The sequence below is a fragment of the Sabethes cyaneus genome, chromosome 2 (assembly GCF_943734655.1).
Source record: "Sabethes cyaneus chromosome 2, idSabCyanKW18_F2, whole genome shotgun sequence".
Classification (NCBI taxonomy): domain Eukaryota; kingdom Metazoa; phylum Arthropoda; class Insecta; order Diptera; family Culicidae; genus Sabethes; species Sabethes cyaneus.
The window spans coordinates 21,770,757-21,786,520 of NC_071354.1; the positions used below are offsets into that span (position 1 = coordinate 21,770,757).

Here is a 15,764-nt window from a genome sequence, read left to right on the forward strand (position 1 = left end):
CCAACTGTTAAATGACTTCTGGATACTTTTACATGTATAATATGCAAGTATTTGCAATTTAAATCGTTGTTAGGCAAAATGAATACGGAATCTTTGTGTCCGTCTTTCCCTACCTTCGGGTGTCCGTCTTTCCCGACTTGAATACCATTTTTTCAAACTTTAATAACTTTTTACTGAATATTCAAAAATTCACTAGATTTCCAATGGACATTCAGTGAAGGGTCAAACTAACGTAATGTCGTCAATATAGCACGAAAGTATTGCTTTTTAACGATTTACCCGCTATTTTCTTCACACACAAAATTACATCGGTTAGCGTATTTAGGCATTTTTTCTTTGTTTTGCTTATAAATTTGACAGCTGCGCTGCAAGAAATCGGCAGTTCAATTCAAAAGTGTTTATTCAGTCTATAGAAACATTTCCCATCATTGGTTTGCTTCAAAAAATTATTGTTTATGAAATATGATAAGTGTCCGTCTTTCCCGCAGTGTCCGTCTTTACTGCCCTTCCCCTACATGTTATCGTACCTACTTGACGACGTTTCTGTTTTGCGGTAAACAAAATAGATATCACTAAGAATGGTGGAATTACCCACACCAGGTTTACATGAAGTAAAGTGCTCTGATGGTTTGATGGTCTTTAACGGTAAGTGTGTCTTTGGCATGTAAGCGATGATTAAAAATGCACTTCGATAGATCATTTTGCAAATTGCCGAACTAACATTTGCGTTTATCGCAATTTTAAAGATGCTTCCAGCACTTCTTTCGGTGCAGTGTGTCGCCAGGAATCAAATTTTTGTCCAATCATGGTCTCTTTCCCATGCCCGGAGCGTCCGTTTTTCGACGACGAACGATGTCCTGCCAATTTATCGATACACTGTTACTGGACGGAAGCTGCGAACTTTCGTATTTTACTTAAACATGCCCCACGTGACTTGCCCATTGCTTGACTAGTTCGCAGCAACCGTGCACACGGTACAATCAACTTTCGGGACTAAACACATCGAGGTCACGTCCAAGTACACGGTCGGTAGTTGTTAAATTGCTTGTTACCGGTCCTCGGGAGTTTTCGGAAGATGCAGTTCAGAGCAGACAGAGTAAAGAAAGAAAAAACCGAGGGCAATCAATGACTCGCGACCGTGAGGTGCTGTTTCGTGCCATACTTCCGTTCCCAAAAGCTTTGCATTATAAAACGGTTCAGCTCCGGGTGGGTCAGGTTAGCACGAAAGCAACTCGGAACACAATGGTCGGACCAGAAAACGACAAAAAAAGAGACTTCAAGCAGCAGGACATCAGCAGACAACAAAATGGGTGTATGTACATACAAAACATTATCTTCTCGGGTTACCTTACTTGACAACTTTTTTCCGTTGTTGGTCTCATGTTTATGCCGATGCCACTGCGCTTGGAATCGAGTAGCGATTGTACTGCCGTCAGCTTTCCAGCAGCAGGACGAAGCACTTTTTTGTCGTCCTCTCTGCCGATCTCTGCTGCGCTGGGCACTGCAGTTTGCCCTGTTCATTGTATGTAGGAGCAAAAACTTCATTGAACATTTTGTTTATTGGCTGTTTATCGTGACACTTGACTTTTCCGGAGCACGAAACTTTTCTGACTCAGTTGCTTATTGGAGTTATTTCCACTATCATTGGTTCGATAGATTCGAGCAAAACTTCATCATAAAGCTCAGTCAGTTCATTTGAAAATCCTTATTATTCTCACGAAAATCTTCAATTAGACAGAAACGAATATTTTCTAAGGAAGACAACCAAAAGCTCCCTGTCTAAGCTACAGCCATCAATTCGATTCCTTTTATCCAGCGCCCGGCAGTCGCAACACTTTAGTGTTGATCATTTTTCACTTCTCGTCACAGCATTCATGCCCGAACGAAATGAAGCCTGTAGCTTAAGCTTCAACCGCACAGGTTGCGTTCGGCCATATCAACACATCCCCGTAGTAGAAGGAATTAAGAGCTGCCGAAGATTTACGACCACCGACTGCTAGACGGCAAAGTGCTCAAGAGCTTCCAGCTTCCGTTCCGTCCGGTCGGTCGGTCGGTCGTAAGTGTACGAACGGTTTTCTTTCTTTCTAAATTGGGACTACCGGTTCGCTACTCTGCCAGTGAACATACGGAAATCCGCATACATTCCGCTTGCTGGTTGGACTTTATCTTGCGTCACATTTATTTCGGCTGCTGCCAACACCTTCCACCTGTATCCGCTGCTGCTGGCTGGCTGTTCGCCATTCAGTGTATCAAAGCTAAGCAAGACGAGTGGAAAAGCCCTCTCCCCCAGCTGGATAGGCAGACAAGTCGTGGCACACAAACATGGCTCCTTTCAACGGTTGGTGGCCACTTAAATTTATGGATGCCCAAAAACCGAGAGGAGGGTGAGGTGAAAACCGAGGGTTGGTAGTTTTTTTTTCTCTGAGTATTTTTCTCCGATTTTCATCGTTACTACATTGGTTATACCGGGTGGAAAAATCTTTTTTCCGTTCTTAGAAGTGTCCGACTGGGTGGAGATACCGACCTGATTAATTCGTGTCCATTTGTTAGGTTTTTCCTCGGGAAGGGGGACGGGGACTACTATTGACTATAGGATTGATGTTTTCTGCTTGAAATCACGGCAAAAGATTAGGTTTAGCCTTTTTTGCCATCTTCGTAGGGAATTAAAATGGTGTGTTGATTATCGTGTATTAATTAAACAAAATATCTTTTGAAAAAAAGATCGTTGATTACTATCTGAATTTATTTGTTACATAAAAGGATCCTAAAATATATGTCAATGAATGAGGCCAAAAAGCGATAAGTCGAGCATAGCCATGGTGCTACATTCCGATATCGGGACTTGAACTTCTGTTGACGTAGGACTCTTTGTCTTTGTTTACTATACTGGGTAACAGTTTGTGAAAATGAAAGCGAAACTGTAACGTTTGAATGAAAGACTTCAAACATCAATAACTTTTCTATCGCTGCATGGAATTCCATCGTCAATATGTCGTTGGATATAAAAAATGTCCAGTAATTTTATTATGTTTCCATTACCATTTTAACCATTTTTTAAATTGATTAGAAAATTAAGTTAATATTAATTTTTCAAGCAATCACATGGAAGCACATTTTTGCTTTCCCAGACGACGATCTAATACACCTGCGCTTTCGTTGAATTCGGTTCCATAAAATAACCAACCCGGAAAAAATAACCATAGCACGAAGATAAAAATTACTGTAACAGTAGGATACAAAATACATAGCCAAACCATTAAACTAATTCTAGTCCACCATAACATTCATGGTTTTGAGAGATTCCACCATAAAAATGACAGGTTGTTAAGTATCTTAACAATAAAAAAAATATTTTTTCGCGAACAAAAATTTTTATTTACAGTGCAACTTGCACTGTTGTCCTTTTGTGGTATTTTTTTCAAGCGAACAACCAAAATATATTTAAAAAATGCAGTTAATTTGTAATGTAATATAGTGAAATTTATTGCTTGAAATAAGAAACAAAAATATGTATAAAATTTGAATTTGAGACGATAAATTTACGATATTACGATAAATTTATTCTAAGTTTCAATGTAAACAATATAAACTGTTGTAGACGCATTACTTTCGCAACAAAATTTAATGCAATTTTTTTTCAGAAAGCCAATTTATCCCAACCATTTTTCCTTAGTGTACCTAGACGAAGTTGATATCCTGAAAGTAAACCGTATCAAATAAATGCCTAGCCACCTCTAATAATTATAATAATGTATTAAATACACGAAGTTACCCTTGAAAGAGGATTCACATTTTAAAGCTAGCGATTATTTTGTTCCTGAATTGGTTGCAGGCTTTTATTCTGGTTTATCGTACCAGTTCGATGCTGGTAATTCATCGCCTATTTTCATTCATATCACGATTGATAGTTGACACAGGGCACAGAATTGAAAAAGATTGTAAGTACCATACCATACCATACCATACCATACCATACCATACCATACCATACCATACCATACCATACCATACCATACCATACCATACCATACCATACCATACCATACCATACCATACCATACCATACCATACCATACCATACCATACCATACCATACCATACCATACCATACCATACCATACCATACCATACCATACCATACCATACCATACCATACCATACCATACCATACCATACCATACCATACCATACCATACCATACCATACCATACCATACCATACCATACCATACCATACCATACCATACCATACCATACCATACCATACCATACCATACCATACCATACCATACCATACCATACCATACCATACCATACCATACCATACCATACCATACCATACCATACCATACCATACCATACCATACCATACCATACCATACCATACCATACCATACCATACCATACCATACCATACCATACCATACCATACCATACCATACCATACCATACCATACCATACCATACCATACCATACCATACCATACCATACCATACCATACCATACCATACCATACCATACCATACCATACCATACCATACCATACCATACCATACCATACCATACCATACCATACCATACCATACCATACCATACCATACCATACCATACCATACCATACCATACCATACCATACCATACCATACCATACCATACCATACCATACCATACCATACCATACCATACCATACCATACCATACCATACCATACCATACCATACCATTTTAAAATTCTATTCCATTCCACTCCATTTTAGATTCCATTCCACATCACGCCATTTCAAATTTTAACCCTCTAACGCAGCGGTTCCCAACCTTTTTTCGGTTCGCGTACCCCCTGACGGATTGCATATCACAAATATATCTCAAATTCCAAATTTCATTCCATTTCGTTCAGTTGTAAATTCCATTCAATTCCAAATTCCATTTTATTTTATTCCATTCCAAATTCCTTTCCTTTTCATTCCATTCCAAATTCCATTCTATTTCACTATATTTCAATTTCCACTCCATTCTAAATTGCATTCCAATGCACTCCACTCTAATTCCAAATTCCAAACTTCCATTCCATTACACTACATTCCAAAATTAGAATCTCATTACATTCCATTCCAAACTGCGTTCCACTTGACTTCGTTTCAAATTTAATTCTATTCCGCTCTTTTTCAAATTCCGCTTCATTCCACTTCATTCTAATTTCCATTCCATTCCACTACTTTCAAATAATATTACACTCTACTCAGCGTTATTTTTCGGCTTCGCAGTCAAATTGCTGAAAAAACGAACGTTTTTATCGATACTCATTCGAAAGCTATAATAACAATTACATTATACTTCATTCCAAATTCCATTTTATTCCACTTCATTGCAAACTCCATTCCCATCTACTGCATTCCACTCCGTTCCAAATTTCAAATTTCATTCTATTCTGCTTCATTCCAAATTCAATTTTATTTAACTCCACTCCAAAATTCTTTCCTTTCTACTACATTTTAAATTTTATTCCATTTCACTCGTTTCCAAATTCCATTTAAAATGTATTCCATTCCATTCCAAGTTCCAAATTGCATTCCAATGTACTCAATTCCAAATTTCATTCCCTTCCACTCTATTTCAAATTCCAAATACATTCCATTCTACTCCTTTCCAAATTTCATTCCATTCCACTCCATTCCAAATTCCACTCAGTTCCAAATTCCAAATTTCATTCCATTTCGCTCTATTCCAAATTCCATTTTATTTAATTTCATTCCAAACTCCTTTCTATTTCACTGCAATTCAAATTTTATTACATTCCAAATTCCATCACATTTCACTCTCTTCCAAAATCCACTCCATTTCAAATTCCAAATTGCATTCCAATGTTTTTTTTGTCGAAAGATTTGACCACTGCGACCATTATTTTGATCTATTGTGGTATTGTGGTATTGCATCTATTGTGCATTCCAATTCCACTCCATTCCAAATTTTATTCCCTTTCACTCCAATCCAAATGCCATTCTATTCCAGTTTACTTTATTTTACTTTACTTAACTGTACTTTACTTCACTTTCCTTTATTTCACTCCAGACTCCTGCACTTTTCTGCAGTTTTCTTCACTTTTCGTCACATTTCATCGTTTCACTTCACTTCACTTTACCGCAACGCACTTCTCGTTACTTAACTTCGTGTCATTGCTTGTTTTAACAAGATGTTTTAGTTCTTTCATAACAGTTTTTGAGCCATTACAAATATTTCACAAAGTTGTTGTCTTTCCGATGTTGGGCAACTGAAAGCAGCTTTTATTAGTATGGAAGCCCCCCCTCTTAAAGGAGAGGAGTCATAATTCCCCTTCTAAAGAGGGGAGGGGTCTCAATTCACTTTCACTTTCGTATCTTCGTGCAACGTAAGAACTATTGAACTAATAATGTAATGTATATACTGGACACTATCACTTATTGTTCTTACAAAATAAAAATGAGCATTTACCTTATTCGCCAACCGGTTTCGGGTAGATGTTACCCATCATCGGGGCTAGGTCCAATGATGGGTAACATCTACCCGAAACCGGTTGGCGAATAAGGTAAATGCTCAATTTTATTTTGTAAGAACAATAAGTGATAGTGTCCAGTATATATTACATTATTAGTTGGTCTCAATTCACCATAGAAAAAATTCTTGTCTCCAGAAACACTCGCATGTCAAATTTTGTTTGTAATCAAGCAAATGATTAGCTCTCGAGTTATGTAGAAATTTGTATTTCATTTGTATGGGAGCCCCCCCTCTGAGTGGGGGGAGGGGTCTCTAACCATCATAAGAACCTTCCCTGGCCCCAAAAACCTCTACATGCAAATTTTCACGCCGATTGGTTAAGTAGTTTTCGATTCTATAAGGAACATCCCGACAGGCACACAGACAGACGGACAGAAATCCATTTTTATAGGTATAGATTAAATTGACCAAACTCGTCTTTTAGTCTTTGACCTTGAAATGCGGTCAGGCATTAATATTAATATTTTTTTGAAACGATGGTTTTTACAATTAATGGAGGGACGGTAGGGGAAAGTAATGAAAATTTTTTGGGAAAGGAGGGGGAAGGAAGGGACGGGGGGGGGGGGGTGGTTAAAAGGTAGCTACGCTTGACAAGCTATCGTTGTGACTTCTATCTTTTGTCCAATGCTGGAAGGTGCATGGGTCGAACCAAGCTATAATCAAAGATTATAACCGGATTTGGACCCACAACTCAGTTAAATAAAATTTTACTCTTTTTTGTTGATAATTCCATATCTGTGACGTACTTCCAAGGACAAAATAAACACTACCGCAGTTTTATATTATAACAAAAGCTGCTAGTCGATAATGTGAAAGTTTCATTACGAACAATAGAGCTAAGAAAATCTTCTGTCTTCATATTCAAAGATATTCGTTCTAAAAAGAACGGTTTTTGGTTTCGCGGCGGCCCACCGAAAACTGGGGAACATCACGGCTTGTAGTTTGTACTTTCTGCTTCTTCTTTATCCTTTGGTTTCTTTCCACTGGTTTTCGGTACCATTCCGACGGTTTGCGTTGACTTGCTCCGTAGCAATTGATAGCACTGCGGAGGTGTAACCCTTCGTTTTTTCAACACAGGTTTTCAGGTGTATTTAGTCCGTCCCATTTTTCACGTGTTGCCATTTCAATACTTACGTAGCCGAACCTTTTCATCGATTGTTGCTTCGGTATATAACGAGTACGAGACATCAGTCTGTGGAAGGTAGAAGTTAGACGCTATTTCTTTTGCAGTAGATCGAAAATAAAAGTCATGCTACATTTTTTGACGCGGCAAAAAGGCAATGGCAGAGTCTTGTTCTATTCGGGCTCTCGCCGCCGCTGGTGACAACAAGAAGTCTGCGAGCATTGCCCAAGTTTATGTGTTACGGAACGTTCAAGTCGTTCAAGTGCCAGTTAAAATGTTGAAAATGTAAAATGTTGAATCGTAGCTATCTCACTAATGAACAAAGACCGTTCTTTTCAGGACGAATAAATTCGACTACGGACTAGCCTGTTTTTGAAGACGTCATAGCCAAAGGCGTCCATAGAAAATGAAGCTGTTAATAATCATAACCAATTGAGTCGATTCCGATAATTCGTGGAGTGTTTTTTTATATATTCGTGGAATTTACTGTATAGCGATTGTAAAATTTTGGCTTCAAGTAATTAGTGTTCTCCATCGTCCTCCATCAGTGGTGGGCAGAGTAAGCTTGTATACAAGCTCTCTGATATTTTATATCAACAATAACTTAATTTGTTTTAACCCGCCATATTAATCTTCTGGTGGTTCCCGACACCGGCCCTTGGTTCCTACACATGTCATTCCCATTCAAATGCCAAATCAGTAGAACCGTGTCATTTAAATTCATTAATTTTAAATTAAAATGCTGGTGGCCTGTAATTTTAAAACGCCACAAAGCCAACATCCAACGAGTATTTTGGTCATGATTTTCCACCCTCCGTCCGCTCGGGACCCGCTTCGCGGTGAGCTGTGCAAGCCAAATTTGATGATGATAGCATTTTGATATTACGGTCCGAAAACGTGCGCCAGGAGCTGCAAAAAGGCTCCCACTTCCGTGCCAGCCAGCACAGTCGAGTCTGGACCGCTCGCTCGCCGTTTCTTCGCTTCGTTCTTTCGTTCATTCATACCTGACCGAGCGATTACCTCCATCATCGCAAGTGCTATTCCCCCTTCCGCCTTCACGAATCCATTTCACTATCAAAAATTCATGAACACACACACACATTCACATACACGCACACACCTGCAAGTACAGTGAAGGAACATCGTCAGAAAAAAAAAAAAAGATTCGCCTGGAAACGATTTTCATGATTTATGTGATGAATACACTTCAGGAAGGCGAAAAATTACGACGATTCGGATTTTTTATGTCCGCACTCGCTGCGGCGCTGCCGCCGGAGCCCAGGGAATGTCGGCGCTTTTATCAGTGCAGCAGCCTCCTCCCTGAGTCCTGCTGGCACGGCACACGGTAAGCGAACCGTGCTTTTTTGTCTTCCGCATCCTGCTGAGTATGAGGTTGGGCATGGAGGCGACGGACAGACGGTGGCTTGAAATGGCATAACGAGGCATGCAGGACCGTTCATGTTATTTGCTCTCGCGCGTACCCCGCGCTCACTCGCAGCCACCTGCTCGTACGGTTGGATTCGGAAATGAAAACGGTAATAAAGATGCGCTGAATTATTTCAATTTTCATGCTCGAGTGGCCGGATTTATGGATACGTGTGGGTGGAATGCCATTTTTCCGGTCATTATGGCTGACGGTTCCACGCTCCTGGCGATGAATTTATGATAGTTGGCAACATTTTTTTTCTTTCTTTCATTCTGTGCTCTGGAGTGCATCACGTTGGGTCGCCGGAACGCTGAACTGTGCCGCGAAGCCACGTCTTTGGTACTTTTAATTATGAATATTGGAAGGGTAGTGCAATTTTTTTCCTTCAAAGTAGACTATAAATTCTACAAGATAATGCTACTGCATTGCACTGGAATCACTCCGTTCGAGCAGAGCTTCAAAGAAATTAAAAAGTGATTTCCTACTTCGAACTATGGACGCACCTCAATCAAAAGGATGAAAGTCGTTGCTGGCAAATGTTGCTTTCTTCCGAGAAAGTATGGATTCTCTTCTCGAAGAAGTTAGTCGTACTTTGCCGGTACCATCAGCCGAGGAATGGCACTACCTCGCAGTAAATATACATTTAATAACCGCCATAAGGGATGAACGTGTCGCTCTGATGCCATTATTTCCAAGAAGAGCGCACAAGAATCGTCATCATAATCACCGTCAGGCAGCAGCAAAACCAGCCATCGGTTGTAGTGATAGTCATAGTAAAGGCATTAGCAGTGCTAGTCGGAAGCGGTGTGTGTTTTCCCCCAACGACCACATTAAACATGTGTCACACACGTTCCGGAAGCTGCCACCCGGTCGAAGCAAAACCAAGCCAGATTACGAGAAACTTTGCAAGACGCCAGTCGGTGGCGCTTGCTGTTAAGGATTTGCTTCTTCTTCGGGGAGAATATGTATGGGTTTTGCTGCTGGCAGGATCACGCGCGTGTAATGTTACTGCAGTTTTGTTCGCCACCATGAATTACAAGTGAGCGATAAATTGTTTCTGCTTCATCTGCTGTTAAGTTCAGGCGGTAGGACAAAGTTGGTGCAAATTTGAAACAAAATTTGTAACAAAATATATAAAATTTGTCTAAAATTATGATAAATGAAAAATGATAAGGCCATTACAAAAATTTTATAAAGTTTTTGTCCTTCAGGTGTTGGGCCACTGAAGGGGGGGGGGGGGGGGCGAAAAAAAACAGAGATTTTTTTAACCGTTATGTGTTCGACAAAAAAAACACCTTTAAGTGCTCGACAAGGGTACCCGGGTACCCACAAATTGAAACGCTTGTAACTTTGGCAATGTTTGACCGATTTGGACCATCTTACCACCTAAAGATTCAGGAACTTATCCACTTTCAGTGGGGTTACAACAGAACCGGAAGTGGTTCATCTGATTCCCGGAAATTCGGTATTCCGAGGGTGTGTTCCGGAATTAAAGCACTTTTTAAGATTTTGGATGTAATCATAGTAATATGGGTATCCAAAATTCCTCAAATGACTCCGAAAGGTTATTTTTCATAGTTTTAAAACAGTATAATGATTTATCCTAGGAATGGCCATTCTGGAACAAGTTCCCATGGGACCTCCTGCGGCCACAGAACTGTTTGGATTGCAACACTGGCAATATGGGTATCTAAATTCATGAAATTACTCCGGAAGGTCGTTTTTCATTGTTTTAACTCTATCTAATGATTTTGCCCCGGCATGGCCATTCCGCAACATATTCCCGTGGGGCTTCACAGTGGTTCAAAACCAGTGCTTCAATAAACAAGCGTATTACAGTTTTGAGTGGGAAAACTTGACTTTAGGTTTATAAAGGCTTTGGAAGAGTTTCTTGAAATTAAAAGTTCTATCGTTTGGTGAAATTAAAATTTTGATTAATCCCCCTAAAAGTAAAATAAAATTTATATTTTTCTTCAATTTCAATATAACACATTTACGGGTTCTGCAAAGTTTTAGAGCATGTTATTACAAGAAATTTTCTAGAAGACAGTAACCTTCTATCTCTTTAGCGAAGATAGAAAAATCCTTTTCAGCACTTTTTAGCTTTAATTCCGGAACACATCCTCGGAATACCGGATTTCCGGAAACCAGATGAACTACTTCCGGTTCTGTTGTAACCCCATTGAAAGTGGATAAGTTCCTGAATCTTTAGGTGGTAAGTTGGTCCAAATCGGTCAAATATTGCCAAAGTTACAAGCATTTCAATTTGTGGGTACCCGGGTACCCTTGTCGAGCACTTAAAGGGTAAAAAATTTCGAAGCTTCCCCTTTCCTCCCCCTTAAGTGCTACATGAAAACTTATTTTATGAAAAGTTGTAATTTAGCTAGTTCTGAGATGTCACAGAGTTTCAGTATCCTGGGTCGAAGAAAACTTTAGAATTTCTTACTTTGAAATCTGAAAAGGTACCCGGGTACCCTGTCGAACACATAACGGTTAATTGAGCAAAAAAAAGGGTTATCAGCATTTTCACTTCACAACAGTCAACAGTCAACAGTCAACAGTCAACAGCCAACAGTCAACAGTCAACAGCCAACAGTCAACAGTCAACAGTCAACAGTCAACAGTCAACAGTCAACAGTCAACAGTCAAGAGTCAACAGTCAACAGTCAACAGTCAACAGTCAACAGTCAACAGTCAACAGTCAACAGTCAACAGTCAACAGTCAACAGTCAACAGTCAACAGTCAAAAAGTCAAAGTCGAAAAGTCAAAGTCGAAAAGTCAAAGTCAAAAGTCAAAAAGTCAAAAAGTCAAAAAGTCAAAAAGTCAAAAAGTCAAAAAGTCAAAAAGTCAAAAAGTCAAAAAGTCAAAAAGTCAAAAAGTCAAAAAGTCAAAAAGTCAAAAAGTCAAAAAGTCAAAAAGTCAAAAAGTCAAATGTCAATAGTCAGAAGGCAAAAGTCAAAAGTGAATAGTCAAAAGTTAAAAATAGAAAATCAAAAATAGAATATCAAAAATCGAATATCCAAAATCGAAAATCGAAAATCAAAAAGCAAATCGCATAAACCGTGAACAAAAAACCAGAGACAAAAAGTCAGAGCAAAAAAAAAACAGAATCAAAAAACCAAGAGCAAAAAGTCACATGCAAAAAACCACGAGCAACAAGCCAGATGTATAAAGGAATATCCAAAAAGCCAGAAGCAAGAAACCAGAACTAAAAAGTCAAAACTGAAAAGCCAGAATCGAAAAAACAGAAAAGCAGGATAAAAAACTTAGCAAAAAGAAGTGATGAAAAACCCAATCGATGGAAAATAAAGCAGAGCCGTAACAACCGTCAAAGTGTCAACTTGTAATTTACAAATGAAAGCAAAGTACCCATAAAATGTAAATTTTAAATATTGTGGTACTAAAAACTAATGAGTAAAAGCTGCCGACAAGTCGCTGCTAAATAACCAAAAAGATAAAGGCAGCAAGCCAGAAGCAGAAAGACAACATCAAAAAGCCCCAAGCAAAGAACCGGAAGCAAAACAACTCGAAGCAAATGATCATAACCAAAAAGCCAATAGCAAAAAATCAGAAGTCAGAAAAAAGTCAGAAACAAAGCACCAGAAGCAAAAAACCAGAAGTACAAAATCAGAAACAAAAAACCAGAGGAAAAAAATCAGAAGATAAAAGTAAGAGCAAAAAACCAGAAGCACAAAACCAGAAACAAAAAATCAGAAGATAAGGGCAAGAAGCAAAAAACCAGAAGTAGACAGTCAAAACCAAAAAGCCAGAAGCAAAACGTCTAAGCCAAAATGTCTGAAGCAGAAAGTCAGAAGCAAAAAGCCAGAGGCGAAGGCCAAAACCAAGAAGCCAGAAACAAAAAGTCAAAACTAAAAAGTCAGAAACGAAACACCAGAAGCAGAAAGTCAAAACCAATAAGACAGAAGCAAAAACCCAGAAGCAGAAAGCCAGAAACATTAAGTCAGATGTAAAAACCCAGATGCAAAAAACCAGAAGCAAAAAACAAGAAGCAAAAAGCCAGAAGGGAAAAGTCAGAAGCTTAATCTAAAAATAAAAAATAAGAAAACTTATCCAATTTAATTCTACTATGTGTATTTTATTCACGACAGATACGTATTTCGCCTACGACTTGCAGGCTTCCTCAGTGTCTGTTTTCGAACTGCAAGTCGTAGGAAGCCTGCAAGTCGTAGGCGAAATACGTATCTGTCGTGAATAAAATACACATACTAGAATTAAATTGGATAAGTTTTCTTATTTTTTATTTTTAGGTTTCGTATTCTACTAAGACGCTCCAAAAACTTCAGTCAGAAGCTTAATGCCAAAAGCAAAAAAAAACAGAAGCTAAAAGTAAATAGCAAAAAGTCAGAGGCAGGAATTAAAATTCAAAAAGTTAAAACCAAAAAGCTGCAAGCAAAAAGTTAGAAAAAATAGGCCAGAAGCAAAAAGTCAATACCAAAAAGCCAGAAACAGAAAGCCAGAAATAAAAACCCAGAAACAAAAAACCAGAAGCAACAAGTTAGAAGTAAAAAATTAGATGCAAAAAGCCTGAAGGAAAAATTCACAAGCTTAAAGCCAAAAGCAATAAAAAGCAGAAGCTAAAATTAAGAAGCAAAAAACAAGAAGCAGGAAGTCAAAACCAACAGGTCAAAATCAAAAGGCCAGAAGCAAAAAGTCTAAGCTAAAAAGTCTGAAGCATAAAATCAGAAGCAACAAACCAGAAGCAAAAAGTCAAAATCAAAAAACCTGAAGGAACCAGCTAAAACTAAACAGTCAGAAGCTAAGAGCCAGAATCAAAATGTTAACACCAAAACAATGAAACATCAAAATTTGAAAATGAAGAATGAAGAATGAAGAATGAAGAATGAAGAATGAAGAATGAAGAATGAAGAATGAAGAATGAAGAATGAAGAATGAAGAATGAAGAATAAAGAATGAAGAATGAAGAATGAAGAATGAAGAATGAAGAATGAAGAATAAAGAATGAAGAATGAAGAATGAAGAATGAAGAATGAAGAATGAAGAATGAAGAATGAAGAATGAAGAATGAAGAATGAAAAATGAAAAATGGAAAACGGAAAGTAAAAATTTTAAAACGGACTATAGATTCAAGATGTTCTTATCTTTTGCTAAGCCGTCTAATTCCAAGTGAAAAAGTCACCTCAATTTCAACCACTTCTTCCGTCGTACGTGTGAAATAATTTCTTCTTCCTGCATGACACAGCTGACTTTTCCCTCGTCCCAACCATCTCCATCCCTTCGGCACAGATTTAATGCACAGAAACTTAAGTCAAAAGCTACAAGAAACCGCTGTAGCTACTTTTTGTACATCAAATCATAACACGTATGATGCAAGCTTATGCGGCCAGCACCAGTGGAAACCGACTGCATCGCAAAAATGCTAGTAGCAACTGTAACTTTCCGGCTCCGGGTACACAACAGCAGTGACGGAAGCAACATACCGTTTTTTTGTACTTCTTCAGCTCGAAAGACCAACTTGCGGTCCTCGTCATCGTCGTCGGTTGGTACCGAACAAATGTGCCATTAGCTATTAGATTATTGTTATCGTTCGAACGTGTTTCCACCCGATCAGTGGATTGTCATAATGCTGGTGGGTTGCTCCCGCACCACCGCACCGCCCTGCGAATGAACTACGACTGTTGCGAGCTACACGATGAGATTGGATTCGTACGTGGATAGAATTTAAGGTTTCGCCGTGGATGCAACCGCAAATCGGCATTTGTCGTTCCTTAGGCAATTACTTGGAGATAATATTAGAGGAACGAACATTTGACGTTTGACATTGTTGAAATTTTCATTCGAAAGAAAGTAAAATGATTCGAAAATAATACTTACAATTAACAACCAGATGAGCTTTGGCGTTGATCTGCCCGACCGAGTTGTGCGCCTCGCACATGTACATTCCTTGGTCATCCTGTGCGACGTTTTTGATCACCAAACTACGATCCTCCTCGAGAATTTCGGCTCGACCAACGGGAATGTGGCCATTCTCCTTTTTCCACAGAATCTGCGGGTGCGGGTCGCCTCCGACGGTGCACTGGAACTGAACTCGTTGACCGACCAGCACCGTAATGTCCGTCGGTTCATTGATGAAGTAGGGTTTAACTGGAAGAAATAAGCGAAACGATTGTGGTTGAAAATGAGCCATTCGACGACGATGTTCGGAATCGGAACAATTATCCGTAATAGGATTTTCTCGCTCACGGAACGGAAACTCCCTCCCTTCCCCAACCTTGCTCCCCTCGCAGGAGCACTGCAACTGTACTCTGTACTCTCTAGCAACAATTGAACGGCAAACCATAATTTAATTTCGGAACAACCACAATTTCACACAGCGACAGGCAGCGAACGGTTTGTCGGTCGGTCGTCAGTCGTCGGTCTGCTCAACTCCAATCGGGAATTGATTTCCCTATTATTCACCGAAGATGACATTTTGAGTGGTCGACTGCGCTGGCGGCTAGGCTGCAGTGAATCGAAGAGAATTTCCTTTTTCTCCCAGCTGATTCGATTAAGCCCCGAAGCTTCGAAGTCCGGGCACAAGGCTTCATCAATTTCAGCTTGATTGAAAAGATGTCAACAGCGTCGTCGTCGTCGTTGACTGCCGCTGCTGCCAGCACTGGGGAAGCTCGAGCAACAACAAGATACAAGCCAAAACGAACCGAACT

General features: G+C 39.3%; 1 protein-coding gene across 1 annotated transcript in view; it reads right to left on the minus strand.

Moving 5' to 3' along the window:
* The window catches only part of LOC128735179 (roundabout homolog 2-like), a 144,403-nt gene that overhangs the window by 51,497 nt on the left and 77,142 nt on the right, over positions 1–15,764 (minus strand). The window contains exon 4 of the mRNA XM_053829674.1: positions 14,935–15,204. Coding sequence (XP_053685649.1) covers positions 14,935–15,204 — 270 coding nt within the window. The remainder of the gene's footprint in view (positions 1–14,934; positions 15,205–15,764) is intronic.